Below are 13,846 nucleotides of genomic sequence, written 5' to 3' on the forward strand. Positions count from 1 at the left end.
CCAAAACCGAGAGAAAAAACGGAAGGCGAAAGAAAATAAACCAAACAACACTGAATTTCTATTCAGTAATGGGAGTAGTAGCTGCTGACCAATTTAGTCCTCGGCTGATTCCACTCAGCTGTGGCTCATGGATAGAATGAATACTTCAAGGAGTTATTGTCGGAGAAAATTGGGCAACTCTGAGTTAAATAATATGGCTAAGCCCACAACGAAAAGAGAAAAAATATTGCCGCGAATATTTGCAGTGTTTGTTCGTTTTTCAAATCTGCCGCGACACCACCTTATCGTTTTGTTTGCGACGCAAGACGCGACTAGATTTATCTCGATTGATCGCAGCCAGGCAAAGCTGATTTTACGTTGTTCCGGAATGTTCTAGTAACTTTGCGCCCTTTATCTCGAATGTTCGCTATCAGCTTTAAATTGAGCACGGCCGACAGCGGCGGGCATTCTGTTCGACGACCGCCGAGCACGCTTGTCGCTTCGCCGCCGCCGAGTGATTCAGTCCATTTTGGGTGCAAGTCAGCCCAATAAACAGTTCTTTTAGAAGACCCTTTCGTCCGTCTTCATCGCTGCTTCGACTGCCGTCACCACTACGTGACATCTGGTGGAGGTGCTGGGTAACTTCTATGTTCCGGACGCCCCCTTCAAGTCGTGAACCCAGCCCTAAGCGCTTCACACCCGAGGACGAACCAGCAGCTCAGCGAGCCAGCCGACGTCTCCAGGGAGAGGAGCCTGAGTTCGTGAAACTGCCGGACCGCACCAGACAGCGAAAAGACGCTGCTACCAGCACTGCAACCTCTCCAAAGATGTCGACACCGATCATACTGCAGCAGCCGCGGGTGCCGCCAACTTTCAATGGATCCCTAGGCGAAGACCCTGAAGAATGGTTGGACCAATTTGAGCGCGTGGCGTCATTCAACAAGTGGGATGATGCGGCAAAGATTGGACACGTTTTTTTCTCATTGGATGGCTCCGCACGCACGTGGTACGAAAACTACGAGTCGTCCCTTACGACATGGGAGCTATTCAAGAGAGAACTATTGAAGGTATTCACCAGTGTCGTGAGGAAAAAAAGAGCCGAACGACTCCTCGAGTCCAGGATCCAGCTTCCGAATGAGCCCGTCCGCAGTTACGTCGAGGAGATGAAGCGCCTATTTCGCCGCGCCGATCCCGGGATGACCGAGGAAAAGAAAGTTCAGTTTTTATTGCGCGGCGTAAAAGAACAACTCTTTGCAAGCCTCGTCCGCCAGCCGCCAAAAACAGTCGAGGAATTCATGCAAGAAGCCTGCACGATTGAGAAGACCCTCGACGTTCGAGCTCGGCAGTACAATCGCCCTTCCTCTGCCTGCGCAATCCGTTCGGACACGCCGGCCACCACCAGCGACAGCTTGCGGGAAGTTATCCGCGAAATCGTCCGAGAGGAGCTACGCCGATTACTGCCATCTTCCCCACAGCCACAAGCAGCGACTCTGATGGATGTGGTACGGGAAGAAGTGCAACAGGCACTTGGCACCCCGACGGCCACAGAACCCCAGGCCATGACCTACGCCGCTGCAGTAAGTACTGCTCAGCCCCAGCGACAACCCCCACGTCCTCCCCGAGATGAGCCAATCGTTCCACAACGCCGCCTCCCAGCGCCCGCCCGCCCAGCCTATGACCGACGCTCAAGCCCCAGGAAATGCGACGCCTGGAGGACTTCCGACAACCGGCCGTTGTGCTTCCATTGCGGTGAGGCCGGCCATATTCTTCGTCACTGCCCGTACCGACGTATCGGTCTTCGAGGATTTGCCGTTAACGCCCCACGACCACACTTCGGACAACGTCCGCACGAAATCGACGAGTACCTGCGTCGAGAAGAGTACACGCCGAACCACTTTTCGCGCTCACCATCGCCGTCAACCTCGCGCTTTGCGTCGCCACGCCGCAGCTACGCAGCCGCGGTACGAGGAAGGTCGCCCAGCCCCCGTAGGGGAAACTAAAGGCAGCAACCTCTGGAGGTGAGGTTGCTCACGAGCTAAACGCCGAAGATCCTCCACCGACCACGCCCCATTAAGACGCTGCACCCGCGACGCCGCATGAAGAACCGACACTCGCTGCACCGACGCCGCACACAATGAGAACCTCGACCACGACGCAAGCTACCTTGAAATCGACGCCGCCACCCAGAGGAGCTTCGACCACACGCCCAACCCGTGACTCGTATACGCGACGAAGCCGTGACCCGACGCCGAGAGCGACATGCAATGCAAGAGCCAGGACCTCCGACCTAGAAGTGACTATCGACGGTCGGAAAGTTATCGCTCTAGTCGACACAGGAGCCGATTACTCGGTGATGAATGGAACATTCGCTGCGCAGCTCAGAAAAGTCACAACGGCTTGGGACGGCCCACAAATTCGCACCGCTGGGGGCCACCTCATTACGCCATCAGGACGATGCACAGCGCGAGTGACTGTCAAAGGACATACCTATCCTGCGACCTTTGTTGTGCTACCGCAATGCTCCTGCGAAGTGACCTTGGGTATGGATTTCCTTAATGAGCATCAGGCGATCATCGACCTGCGATCCAAGCTGATCACGCTTTCGACGGACGAAGCCATCGCTTCGATGAAAACTCGGGAAAATCACGTTGCCCTAAGTGTCCTGGAGGAAGAAGTGAGCGTCCCACCCCGTTCAAGCGTTATCGTGACCGTAGGCGCCACGAAAGCCATAAACACTGAAGCCACATCGAGGGGAACATGCAGTTGCTACTAGACCGAGGAATCAGCATCGCAAGATGCATCGCACATTTCCGCAATGGCCAGGCCGAAGTACTGCTGACTAACTTCAGCGAAGAATACCGGCATATTAACAGAGGAACGACGATTGCTTTCTACGACGAAATATCTGACGTACGAGATTCCTTCGCCCTCTCCGACCCCTCCGCAGAAGATCCGCCTGACCAAGAGAACTCGCCCACTTTCGACATCAACCCAGCCCTGCACCGGAACAGACAAGACCAGATCCGCAATCTGCTTCAAAACTACAGTGAGTGCTTTTCGACATCGCCGAAGGTGCGACAGATGCCAATTGCCAAGCATCGATTATAACGGATCAACACGTCCGACCTCTCCGTCAAAGCCCCTACCGTGTGTCTCCGCGAGAACGACAAGCCATCCGGGACCAAGTCGAAGAAATGCTTCGCGACGACGTCATCCAGCCTTCAAACAGCCCATGGGCGGCACCGGTTGTTCTAGTGAGAAAGAAAGACGGCGCACTTCGATTCTGCGTGGATTACCGCCACTTGAACAACATAACAAAGAAGGACGTCTACCCCCTCCCCCGCATCGACGACACACTGGAGCGCCTCTGCAACGCCAAATATTTCTCATCGATGGACCTCAAGAGCGGCTACTGGCAAATTGAGGTCGACGAAAGAGATCGCGAGAAGACAGCATTCATAACTCCGGATGGGCTGTTTGAGTTCAAGGTGATGCCATTTGGTCTCTGTTCCGCACCAGCGACGTTTCAGCGAGTAATGGATACAGTGCTGGCAGGCCTGAAGTGGAAAATTTGTCTGGTATATTTAGATGACGTCGTTGTCTTCGCCTCGAACTTTGAAGAGCACCTCAAAAGACTTCGAACAGTACTAGACGCAATCAAGTCGTCTGGCCTAACCTTGAAAGCAGAGAAATGCCACTTTGCCTACGAAGAGCTGCTGTTTCTAGGCCACATCGTTAGCAAGGAAGGAGTACGCCCAGACCCGCAGAAAACAGCTGCTATTGAATAGTTTCAACCGCCCGCCGATAAGAAAGCAGTGCGCAGATTTCTCGGACTATGCGCATATTACCGACGATTTGTGAAAAACTTTTCGCGCATCGCCGAGCCCCTGACCCAACTGACGAAGGCAGACGTGCCGTTTAAATGGGAAGCGCCGCAAGCAGAAGCCTTCAAGGAACTTCAGCGTCGTTTACAGTCCCCACCGATCCTTGCGCATTTTGATGAAAACGCCGATACTGAAGTTCATACCGACGCAAGCAGCGTGGGACTAGGCGCCGTTCTCGTTCAAAAAAGTGACGGGCTGGAGAAGGTCATCGCATACGCTAGCCGTTCCCTTTCCAAGGCCGAGGCTAACTATTCGACCACTGAGAAGGAGTGCCTTGCCATCATCTGGGCTACGTCGAAATTCCGCCCCTACCTCTACGGACGGCCATTCAAGGTGGTCAGCGACCACCACGCGCTCTGCTGGCTTGCCAATTTGAAGGATCCCTCTGGCCGACTCGCTCGATGGAGTCTGCGTCTCCAGGAGTTTGACGTCACCGTCGTTTACAAGTCCGGACGCAAGCACACTGACGCCGATTGCCTCTCACGAGCCCCTGTAGATGCACCGCCGCTGGACGACGATGAGGACGCCTTCCTGGGACCCATCAGCGCAAGCTCTTTTGCTCAGCAGCAACGCTCGGACCCCAACCTAAAAGGCCTCATCGAGTACCTGGAAGGCAAGGTTTCTTCACCCCCCGCTTCATTCAAGCGAGGACTGTCTTCTTTCTGTGTGCAGAATGAGGTCCTTGTGAAGAAGAACTTTACAGCGAACAAAACAGCCTACCTCCTTGTTGTACCTACTTGTCTCCGCGAAGAAGTTCTACAGGCTTCACACGACGAGCCGACAGCTGGACATCTCGGGTTTACTTGCACCCTCCGCCGCATTCAAGACAAGTATTACTGGCCCCGACTGTCTGCCGATGTCGCACACTATGTGAAAACATGCCGAGATTGTCAGCGACGAAAGACTCCTCCCACACGACCAGCAGGATTTCTGAACCACATTGAACCTCCCTCAAGACCCTTTCAGCAGATGGGCATCGACTTGCTTGGCCCTTTTCCAACGTCAACATCTGGAAATAAGTGGATCATCATAGCGACCGACTACCTGACCCGCTACGCCGAGGCGAAAGCCCTACCGAACGGAACAGCAGCAGAAGTGGCCAAATTTTTCGTGGAGTGCATTCTTCTTCGACACGGCGCCCCCGATGTGCTCATCACGGACAGAGGAACAGCATTTACGGCGGAACTCACGCAAGCCATCCTGCGCTACAGCCAAACCAGCCACCGGAGGACAACTGCATACCATCCGCAGACCAACGGACTGACCGAGCGCCTGAACAAAACCATCGCCGATATGCTCGCTATGTTTGTCGATGCCGAACATAAAACCTGGGATGTCATCCTGCCTTACGTCGTCTTCGCCTACAACACCGCAGTGCAGGAGACCACCCAGATGACGCCTTTTAGGCTCGTCCATGGCAGGGATGCCACGACCACGCTAGACGCCATGCTGCCCAACGTTACAGAAGAAGAGAACGTCGACGTTGCCGCCTACCTTCAACGCGCAGAAGAAGCTCGAAGGCTTGCCCGATTACGGATCAAAGATCAGCAGCGGTCCGACGCCAGACGCTACAACCTACGAAGACGCAAAGCGGAATACAAGCCAGGAGACCAAGTCAGGGTGTGGACGCCCATTCGCCGCCGTGGATTGAGTGAAAAGCTTTTGCGCCGCTATTTCGGCCCGTACAAGGTTCTTCGTCGGCTAGGTGAACTGGATTATGAAGTCATCCCTGACGCAATGACTGCATCCCAGCGACGCCGCGTACGACCAGAAGTTGTCCATGTAGTCCGTCTGAAGCCGTATTATGCGCACTAAAGGCTGCTGCATTTCCATGCTCTATTTTCGCAAGATCCGTTTTTTTCCCTTACTAGTCGCATTATTTGTTTTAATGCATCGGGTCGATGCTTCTTTGAGAGGGGAGTAATGCCGCGAATATTTGCAGTGTTTGTTCGTTTTTCAAATCTGCCGCGACACCACCTTATCGCTTTGTTTGCGACGCAAGACGCGACTAGATTTATCTCGATTGATCGCAGCCAGGCAAAGCTGATTCTACGTTGTTCCGGAATGTTCTAGTAACTTTGCGCCCTTTATCTCGAATGTTCGCTATCAGCTTTAAATTGAGCACGGCCGACAGCGGCGGGCATTCTGTTCGACGACCGCCGAGCACGCTTGTCGCTTCGCCGCCGCCGAGTGATTCAGTCCATTTTGGGTGCAAGTCAGCCCAATAAACAGTTCTTTTAGAAGACCCTTTCGTCCGTCTTCATCGCTGCTTCAACTGCCGTCACCACTACGTGACAATATGGTAATTGCAGATTAATCTTCAAATAGCATTTGATTTGCTCAGCTATAACTTGCTCAGTTAGAAATGACATTTTTTTTTTACTTCGAGCTTCTCTGAATACAACGGCACATAGCCAAAGAAAGAAAGACGGAAAAGAACGGCTATGTGCCGTTGCGCTGGAATACCATGAATGTGACTCAAGAATACCAACTAGCCCAAGAACTGACCCTACTGAAGTACATTTCTTATACATCGGGCTCGCCTTTCCTCTGTGTTCCTGGTCTTCAGGATGTGAATGTGCTCCAGGCCAGCATTGAAAGAGCGACGTACCGTGCTAGGTTCCTGGCATTCTGCATAAAGAAGAGTGTGACGCCCGCAGAAGTGAGTGCCTTGTTTGGTGCTGTTCCGCCGTCGTGGGGGCATGAAACGCGTTTGCAAACTCTTAAGGTCAGAACTGTGGCGGCAAGTAAGATATACACCGACTGGCTACGCGCTGCATGCTTTGCGCGCTTTCCGGAATGTATCGCTTCAAGACGGTTTCATCACCTCAGAAGTGAAGCTGCAAGACTGACGGAAGGCTGGTGGGACAGGAACTTGAAATGGATTGTTGCTAGTTCAAGGAAACCTAACAAACAAGAGCGCAGTAAGGGTCAGCGCTGTCTTCGTCCTCTTCTTTTCTGTCTTCCTTTCTTTGGCTATGTGCCGTTGCGCTGGAATACCATGAATGTGACTCAAGAATACCATCTAGCCCAAGAACTGAATCTGCTGAAGAAATGAGTATACCGAATGTACCTTATCTAAAACTTAAATTACCCTACTTATCGTTTTGCGGCACTATGCTACACAAAGAACATCTTCGCCTGTTTTCGAAAAGCATGCAATGAAGCAGAGTTATATAAGTTGTCAGTCAGGCGCGGGTAATGTTTTAAGATGCTAGAAATTTGCCAGCAGTGAAGCTCGGTTCTGTAATCGTGCAACATTTGTTTTCCATAAAAGTTGGTTTGAAAATCTGTAATTTGACTCAATTTTTTATATTTTTGAGATAAAAAGTTACAGCTCAGTTTAAAAATTTAAGATTAAATTCTCTTATAGCCGAGCTTTATACAAAGATTAAATTTCAAAGACTCACTTATCTCTAAAATGCATTGACGCTCAGTCACGTATTTTTAAGTTTCAAGTAAGGCGCTCACATTCCTTCTGGAATAACTACAGTTCCCACTTTTTATCTAGCAGTGGTGCCTCATACAAGCAAGCAGCAGTGTAGCCGCGCATTAAAACTGCCAAAATAAGGTGGACGATAATGTTGCTAAAATAATGTTGACAAGAGCACTTGACATTGTCTGGACGCACACAAAGACAAGTCTTCTAGTTAAAATATTGGCAAGCTCCCAAAGACGCTGTGGATATTGGCGCCTCAACAAAACAATACGTCGCCAGCCATGTAGGCAAGATAATTTAGGCACCTTTAAAAAATCCGCCATACCAATTCTTGAACTGTTACATGGGATGAGATGACCCGCCGCGGTGGCTCAGTGGTTAGGGCGCTCGACTACTGATCCGGAGTTCCCGGGTTCGAACCCGACAGCGGCGGCTGCGTTTTTATGGAGGAAAAACGCTAAAGAACCCGTGTGCTGTGCAATGTCAGTACACGTTGAAGATCCCCAGGTGGTCGAAATTATTCCGGAGCCCTCCACTACGGTACCTAATTTTTCCTTTCTTCTTTCACTCTCTCTCTCTCTTATCCCTTCCCTTACGGCGCGGTTCAGGTGTCCAACGATATATGAGACAGATACTGCGCCATTTCCTTTCCCCAAAAAAACCAATTATTATTATTACATGGGATGAGAGCTCAATGCAGCTCCATGATTCAGACAGCCGACAAGAGCATAAGCAATGAAAGCGGAAAAAGTAACCAAATTCGAAGATATCTTGTTCGCAGCGTTCAGCTGGAATGACCAAGGAACCAGTTTTTAGGTATACTGAAGAGATTTCAAGAACAGAGTTCATGCAGCACATGGCAGTACCTGGAGACACCAGTGTTTCAGCAAATAAGACTTTACATGAGGCAATCAAAACAAACACATCGGGAAATGTTGGACAGGTGTGCTGCTGCCTCACGACAGCGCTCCAGCTAGCAATGCTCGCGACTGCCATTAGGGAACGCGGGGTCATAAAAATAACCATCAGTTATTGTGTCCAATTTGGACCACAGTATTCACATGCTGTTTGCTAACATGAAAAATTTTGTCCGTAGGAATGATTTCTTGTCGAGCAAACAGGCTTCCAGTCGCATAAATAAGTATCCCATTCTGAGCCCATCCGACCACTGGAGGCAATGTGAAATAAGTGCGTTCAAGCCAAAGGCGATACCATTGAGAAATATGAAGCGTAATTTTCTCAGAAAACATTATTTTCGCAATCATGCAGAAACCTACTTTAGCATGCGTCATACATTTTACAGCTGCGAACTGCCATTGAAACTGAGAAAAGAAAGTTTTTTTTTTAATCATGATGTTGACAAGAGTTGTGTATTTGTAGCGTAAGCTCTTTTGAAGGCAGTTATGCCGAAAAAATTCTAATAACGATCAGAATTCTTCTTAAGCCCCACTCTTTCGGTGTCTCAGGCTCTGTGCACCATGCTTTTGCTTCGTCAGGTCGTCTGGCGAAGATATCAGGTATCAGATAGTGGATTAGTAGAAGACGACGATGTGCATGCACAGAGCGAGAATGTGTGACAGTTTAACAGGAGGTATGATAAGCTGGGGCGTTAGCCTTGCGCTCTCAGTCTCTGTAGACTCAGTTTTGCTTTGCTGGGTTGTCGGCACGTTTGACGACGATGTTAGTGCGATAGTAGCATTAATTTGTCAAAACGACGATGTGAAATGCATAGCGCCAGCGTGCGTTGCGGTTTAACACGAGTAGCGGCCGGATGCGGCGATAGCTGAGGGATGCCGTACAATTTCCCTCTGCAATGAAGATTGCAAACTTTTTGCAAAGGTTCTTTGCAATCGTCTGCAGCTATAGTTGTCGCTTACTTAATAGCCACGCATCAGGTCTGCGGTATCAGAGGCCGCAGCATCCAAACCCATATTCATATTGCACGTTCATTAATGGGGACATTATAAAAAGCGACCGGAGAAGTAGCTCTAATTGCGATTGACCTTGCCAAGGCAGTTGATGAAGTTCGTCACGATTTCTTGTTTGCGGTCTGAGAGCATGGAAATATTAGAGATGTTTTGCTTAGGGTATACGATTGTGCTGTAAGGAGACCTATACAAGGCTAATTGTGAACCAAAACCTAACCAAACCTATTCCATTGAAATTATCTGTTCGCCAAGGCTGTCCAATATCGCCTTTGTTGTTTCCCTTATATCTTGAACATTTTTGCCTCAGTATTATTAACAGCGCAACTATCTGTGGTTTCTACATGGCGTAATGTGAAATCAAGATTTTGGCCTATGCACATGATGTCGCCCTTTTTTGTTCTGGCAGAAAGAGTGTGATTGAGGCATTACATTTGACTGAACAGTTTTGTGAGTTATCAGGTGCGGCTCCTAATTTAGATAAATCCGATGGGTTTTCGTTGGGTCATCGCGAAACAACGCCAAGACATTTTGGTGGCATAAGCTGAGACTGCGGGACCCTTCAGTACGTAGGGGTTCCCCTTCACCAAATTCGCAGCAATAGAGCCTACTGGGATTCACAGATAATCTCCATGAGGAGACAGACCCAGGCTTGGATGGGTAGGGACCTGCCTGTGTTTTCTCGGGCTCAAGTCCGCAACATTTTTTTATTTGCAAAACCTACCTATGTGCTGTAGGTTCTCCAATGTGCGAGGAAGAAAGAGCAGCGAATGCGCAGAATAGTTCTTACCCTCGTATGTCGTTCCCAATGGGAACCCGTTCGTCGCGATAACCTATTTCTTTTTCTAGAGTCTGGTGGAATAGGCCTTGTTCACTTATTCGTACATCAACTTGATTCGCGTTTTTTCTTTAAGAATCAGGAAACCACTCCTTTTAGTAGCTATACTTATCAGGCGTGTCAGTGCTCATTGGCCTCTCCTATTCGCGATAGCGACACGTTTTACACGCATGTTGTTAAGGCTGGTGGTGATTCGATTCATGGTTTGTTCACTGACAAGGGTTATGTTTTGCGATGCCACTATTTTATTGCGGCAGGTGCCTCTTAGTGAACATTTCTGTCAAAAAATTGATGATGGGCTAGCTCTGTTAGGCCAAGATATACGTAGCCAAAGCGCGGCGGCATCTGGTTCGGAGGAGTTAATATATGAAAGGCGCGCATTCACTACATGCGCCTTTATTCATGATTCAAAATTGAGCCGTCGTGGCGCAGTGGTAGCGTCTCCGGCTCAAACGCCAAAGGCCCTTGTTCGATTGCCAGCCTCGACAAAGGGTTTTTCTAATCAGTCAGTGTGCGGGGGTTTCAGTGGCTCCCGACACAGACCATGTGGTTGGTCACGTGGTCGGTCACGTGGTGCGGAGCAGCTGCCGACGGCGAGGCGCCGTGGCTGGCCACGCGTTTGTTCACGTGGTGTGATGCGACCACGGTGGGACTGCGAGCACGGCAAAACTTCGGGTTCATGTCCAATGTAGCTTTCGCTACAAAATTTCTTTTACGGGCCTTTCTTTGTGTTTATTTCTATATAGATTTGCCGCAGCATGAACACTGTTGGATACCCTGTCAACGCAACCTTTCCCACACAAAATCCAGAAATAGCAAGCGCTGTGCCGACAGTTTATCTTGCTCTTCTTTCGACATACAATCACAAGGTCAACTATATGTCGGCCTTAAACTATCCAAATTACACTCTCAGAGAGTGTCCACAGCGCTGCATTCGGAAAAGCGACATAAACCACCGAAAGACGCGGAAGACTTGAAGCAGAATATCAGAAAAACTGCTTGAAAATGACTATAAACGCCCACCTTAGTTCTCACTGAATAACGAAGCTCTGCCCTCAATTCTTTCGTTAAAATTTAAGCAGCGCTAACTTTTAGGACGAATACACAGAAGACATGACAGCGCTGCTTAAATTTTAACGAAAGAATATGCATAACCAACTAGCCCCGCAACGTGTTTTACTAATCTGCCCTCAAGTCAGTCTGATAAGAATACCGTGAAATGCCTCTGTGAACGTTCTGGGCGTGCAGTGAAAATAGCTGTAAAGAGATGAAAATCATGTATCAGGCATGTGGTTTCGAACCTCTGTGATATGTCAGTGTAATCACACCAAGAGTGCTGAAAATGTACAAGAATTTTAAGCACGCGCCGTATTTAAGGATGTTAGCAGCAGCTTTGTTGCCGCTCAAAATGGATCAGACTTCATTCGTTGGGCGTAAACCTTCTCGTTTTTAGGTTAGAAGGCGTTCTTAGACGCTGGGCATGCAGTAAGTTAGATTCATCGTCCAACATGTCTGCAACATTCTTCCGAAACCTTCGAATCAGGTTTTCCATTTAAAGTGCCGGCACTTTAGCGGAAAAACGTGCGAGTCCTGAAGGTAGTTGTTTTAACCTCCGTAGTCGGAAACGGCTTGCTGGTATCTTTGAACAATGACACTCACATGGGGAGATTTGTCCTTCTTGAGACTGACGCTGACGGAAGCCTAGAGACTGTAAACGCCACTCGCTGTCACCTTTTCCCTACAACACAGCAGAAAACTGATTCCGTGCTTCCCATTCGCGTTGAGGTGCTGCGGGTTATAGACCCATTCTGCGCGAAGACGAAGACGACAAAGACGAAGCTTGCTTCTATGGGTAGCCGGTGAGACTTGCTCCTTGCGCTCTTTTCCCGACAGTTTTGTCTCATTTTGCAGCTGTGCCATTTAAATGAATGAGAAAGTGCCATTTATCTGCACATAATTTATATGAAAACTCCTTGTATTCTGAAACCCAGAGACTATTTTTTATAATTAAAATGTCCTGCTTCATAACCAGCACATTCTTGATGAAAATGCGAAGAGCAGCGAAAGAGCTCCATTTTTTCTTTAAATTCTTTGAAGAATTGCTGTTACTAAACCTCATAACCATTTTCATGGGTTTGAAATAGATGCACGGCGTCACGAAAGCAGCGGCCACACCCAAGGTTTCCTATATTGAGTACGGTCGGAAAATTAATTCCTGCCTCTCTCAGCGCTAATTGCTCAGGGCCTTCTGGACAGCGTTTGCTTTGGGATGTTGTCCAAAGGAGGATCTTTATATTGCGACAAATGATGGTTAGAGCAACTCCAACCTCGTCTATCGAGTGAGCCTCGGCTGCATTCATGCTCCTGTTCGAAGGCGAAAGGTACTCGGAACCCAAGCAGCACAAGTAATTGGCCCAATATTAGAACTGTATTGGCAAAGTTGGCCCTACAAAGGACCAGGATGGGACCATCGCGTTGCGATATTGGGCCGATGACCTGTGCTGCTTGGGAAGTATCCGAAACGAGCTTATGTTTAAATGATTAACCATGAGATCATCATGCGGAACACTAAAGTTTGTGAATTTGTTTCTTCTCAAGGGAGAGCTTCACCCAAAGCTTCTTCTTCACGTGCGGACAGGACGGATGTAACAGAATGAACAGCAGTGAAGAGCACGGAATGAAAATAGGTAAGTCTACGCAAGTCCACATAATATTGTACTTGTTTCTGCGATGAAACGAACAGGTATGTGAATAACCAAATGACGTTATATCAAAACATAATTTTTTGTGAAACACCGCGCACAAAGAGACGATACACTAGTAGATGACAAAAATAAGTGGAAGAGCACTCTTTGTCACCTTTTTTATTACTAATGTTCCGGCTTTTCGAGCGCAATGTTTCACAATGTATTATCAAGTGACCCAACGCCCTACGGTACATAATATAGGCGTCCTATAATAAGCCATTTGGATTTGCTAATAACTGAAAGAGGAGAATTTTTTTCGGCTTAACACTATTCATCACCACACTGAACTACACTTTTTTTTTTGGTAACTGCACCTTCCGGTAACTAGAACGCAGTTAGTCGCTTCACGAAACCCTTCACGAAAAAAAAATCACGTTACAAGAAAGGGCTAGATTGCGTCTTTCAACAGTATAAGGACTTTATTCTCATTGAACGGTTCAAAACACTTTTATTCTTGTTAAACGTGTCAAAGCAAATTAGGCCATACTGGCAAACGTGACCGGCTGTGATGTCGGGTACATGTGCTCCCTCGTAAAATTTCGCCGCGGCTGCACATTTGTCAGAGTCCCCGCTGATCTAAAAAAAAAAAAGAGATTTCAGTTGATTACCCGCACCTCTTACCAGAATGCGGAGTACTCTTTTGTTAGGAAGTTTCAGATGACCTTGTTTGAGATTGTCACTTGTTTTTCTTCCAGGTAGAAATATTCAATAGTAAACTGGCCGGCTCGATGTGGTTTACACGCGGCCACCGCCCGTACATACAACAACAAAACAGCGCCAATAAAAGACGAACTCATAACTCGGAGTGACCGCGCTTCCAGCGTAGAACGGGTTGCCCTTCGCAGTCCGTCTCTTGAGCATCTGGTTTGGCTCATTCGGTGCTCCGGCGAAATGTCGCAAAAGGCGATGCCGTCCGTGAGTCAATTCCGCTCTCAGAGAAGAACGCACTCTTCAGAAAGCCTAGGGTCTTCACCGCAGTCCATAGCTCCAACTCGGTTCGCAGTGTTTCCTAAAAAAAAACGCAGGTGATTAAT

At 48.7% G+C, this 13,846-nt stretch overlaps 2 protein-coding genes across 3 annotated transcripts in view; one reads left to right on the forward strand and one right to left on the reverse strand.

Annotated features, from left to right (window-relative positions):
- Positions 1-13,846, forward strand: part of LOC144107037 (uncharacterized) — a 45,724-nt gene that overhangs the window by 21,148 nt on the left and 10,730 nt on the right. For both annotated transcript variants that reach the window (XM_077640020.1, XM_077640021.1), the window contains exon 3: positions 12,664-12,752. In XM_077640020.1, the coding sequence (XP_077496146.1) occupies positions 12,664-12,752 (89 nt within the window). The remainder of the gene's footprint in view (positions 1-12,663; positions 12,753-13,846) is intronic.
- LOC144107038 (uncharacterized) overlaps positions 1-13,846 on the reverse strand; it is a 439,706-nt gene that overhangs the window by 4,748 nt on the left and 421,112 nt on the right. The window lies entirely within an intron of this gene.

Source organism: Amblyomma americanum, chromosome 10 (genome assembly GCF_052857255.1).
Source record: "Amblyomma americanum isolate KBUSLIRL-KWMA chromosome 10, ASM5285725v1, whole genome shotgun sequence".
NCBI lineage: Eukaryota > Metazoa > Arthropoda > Arachnida > Ixodida > Ixodidae > Amblyomma > Amblyomma americanum.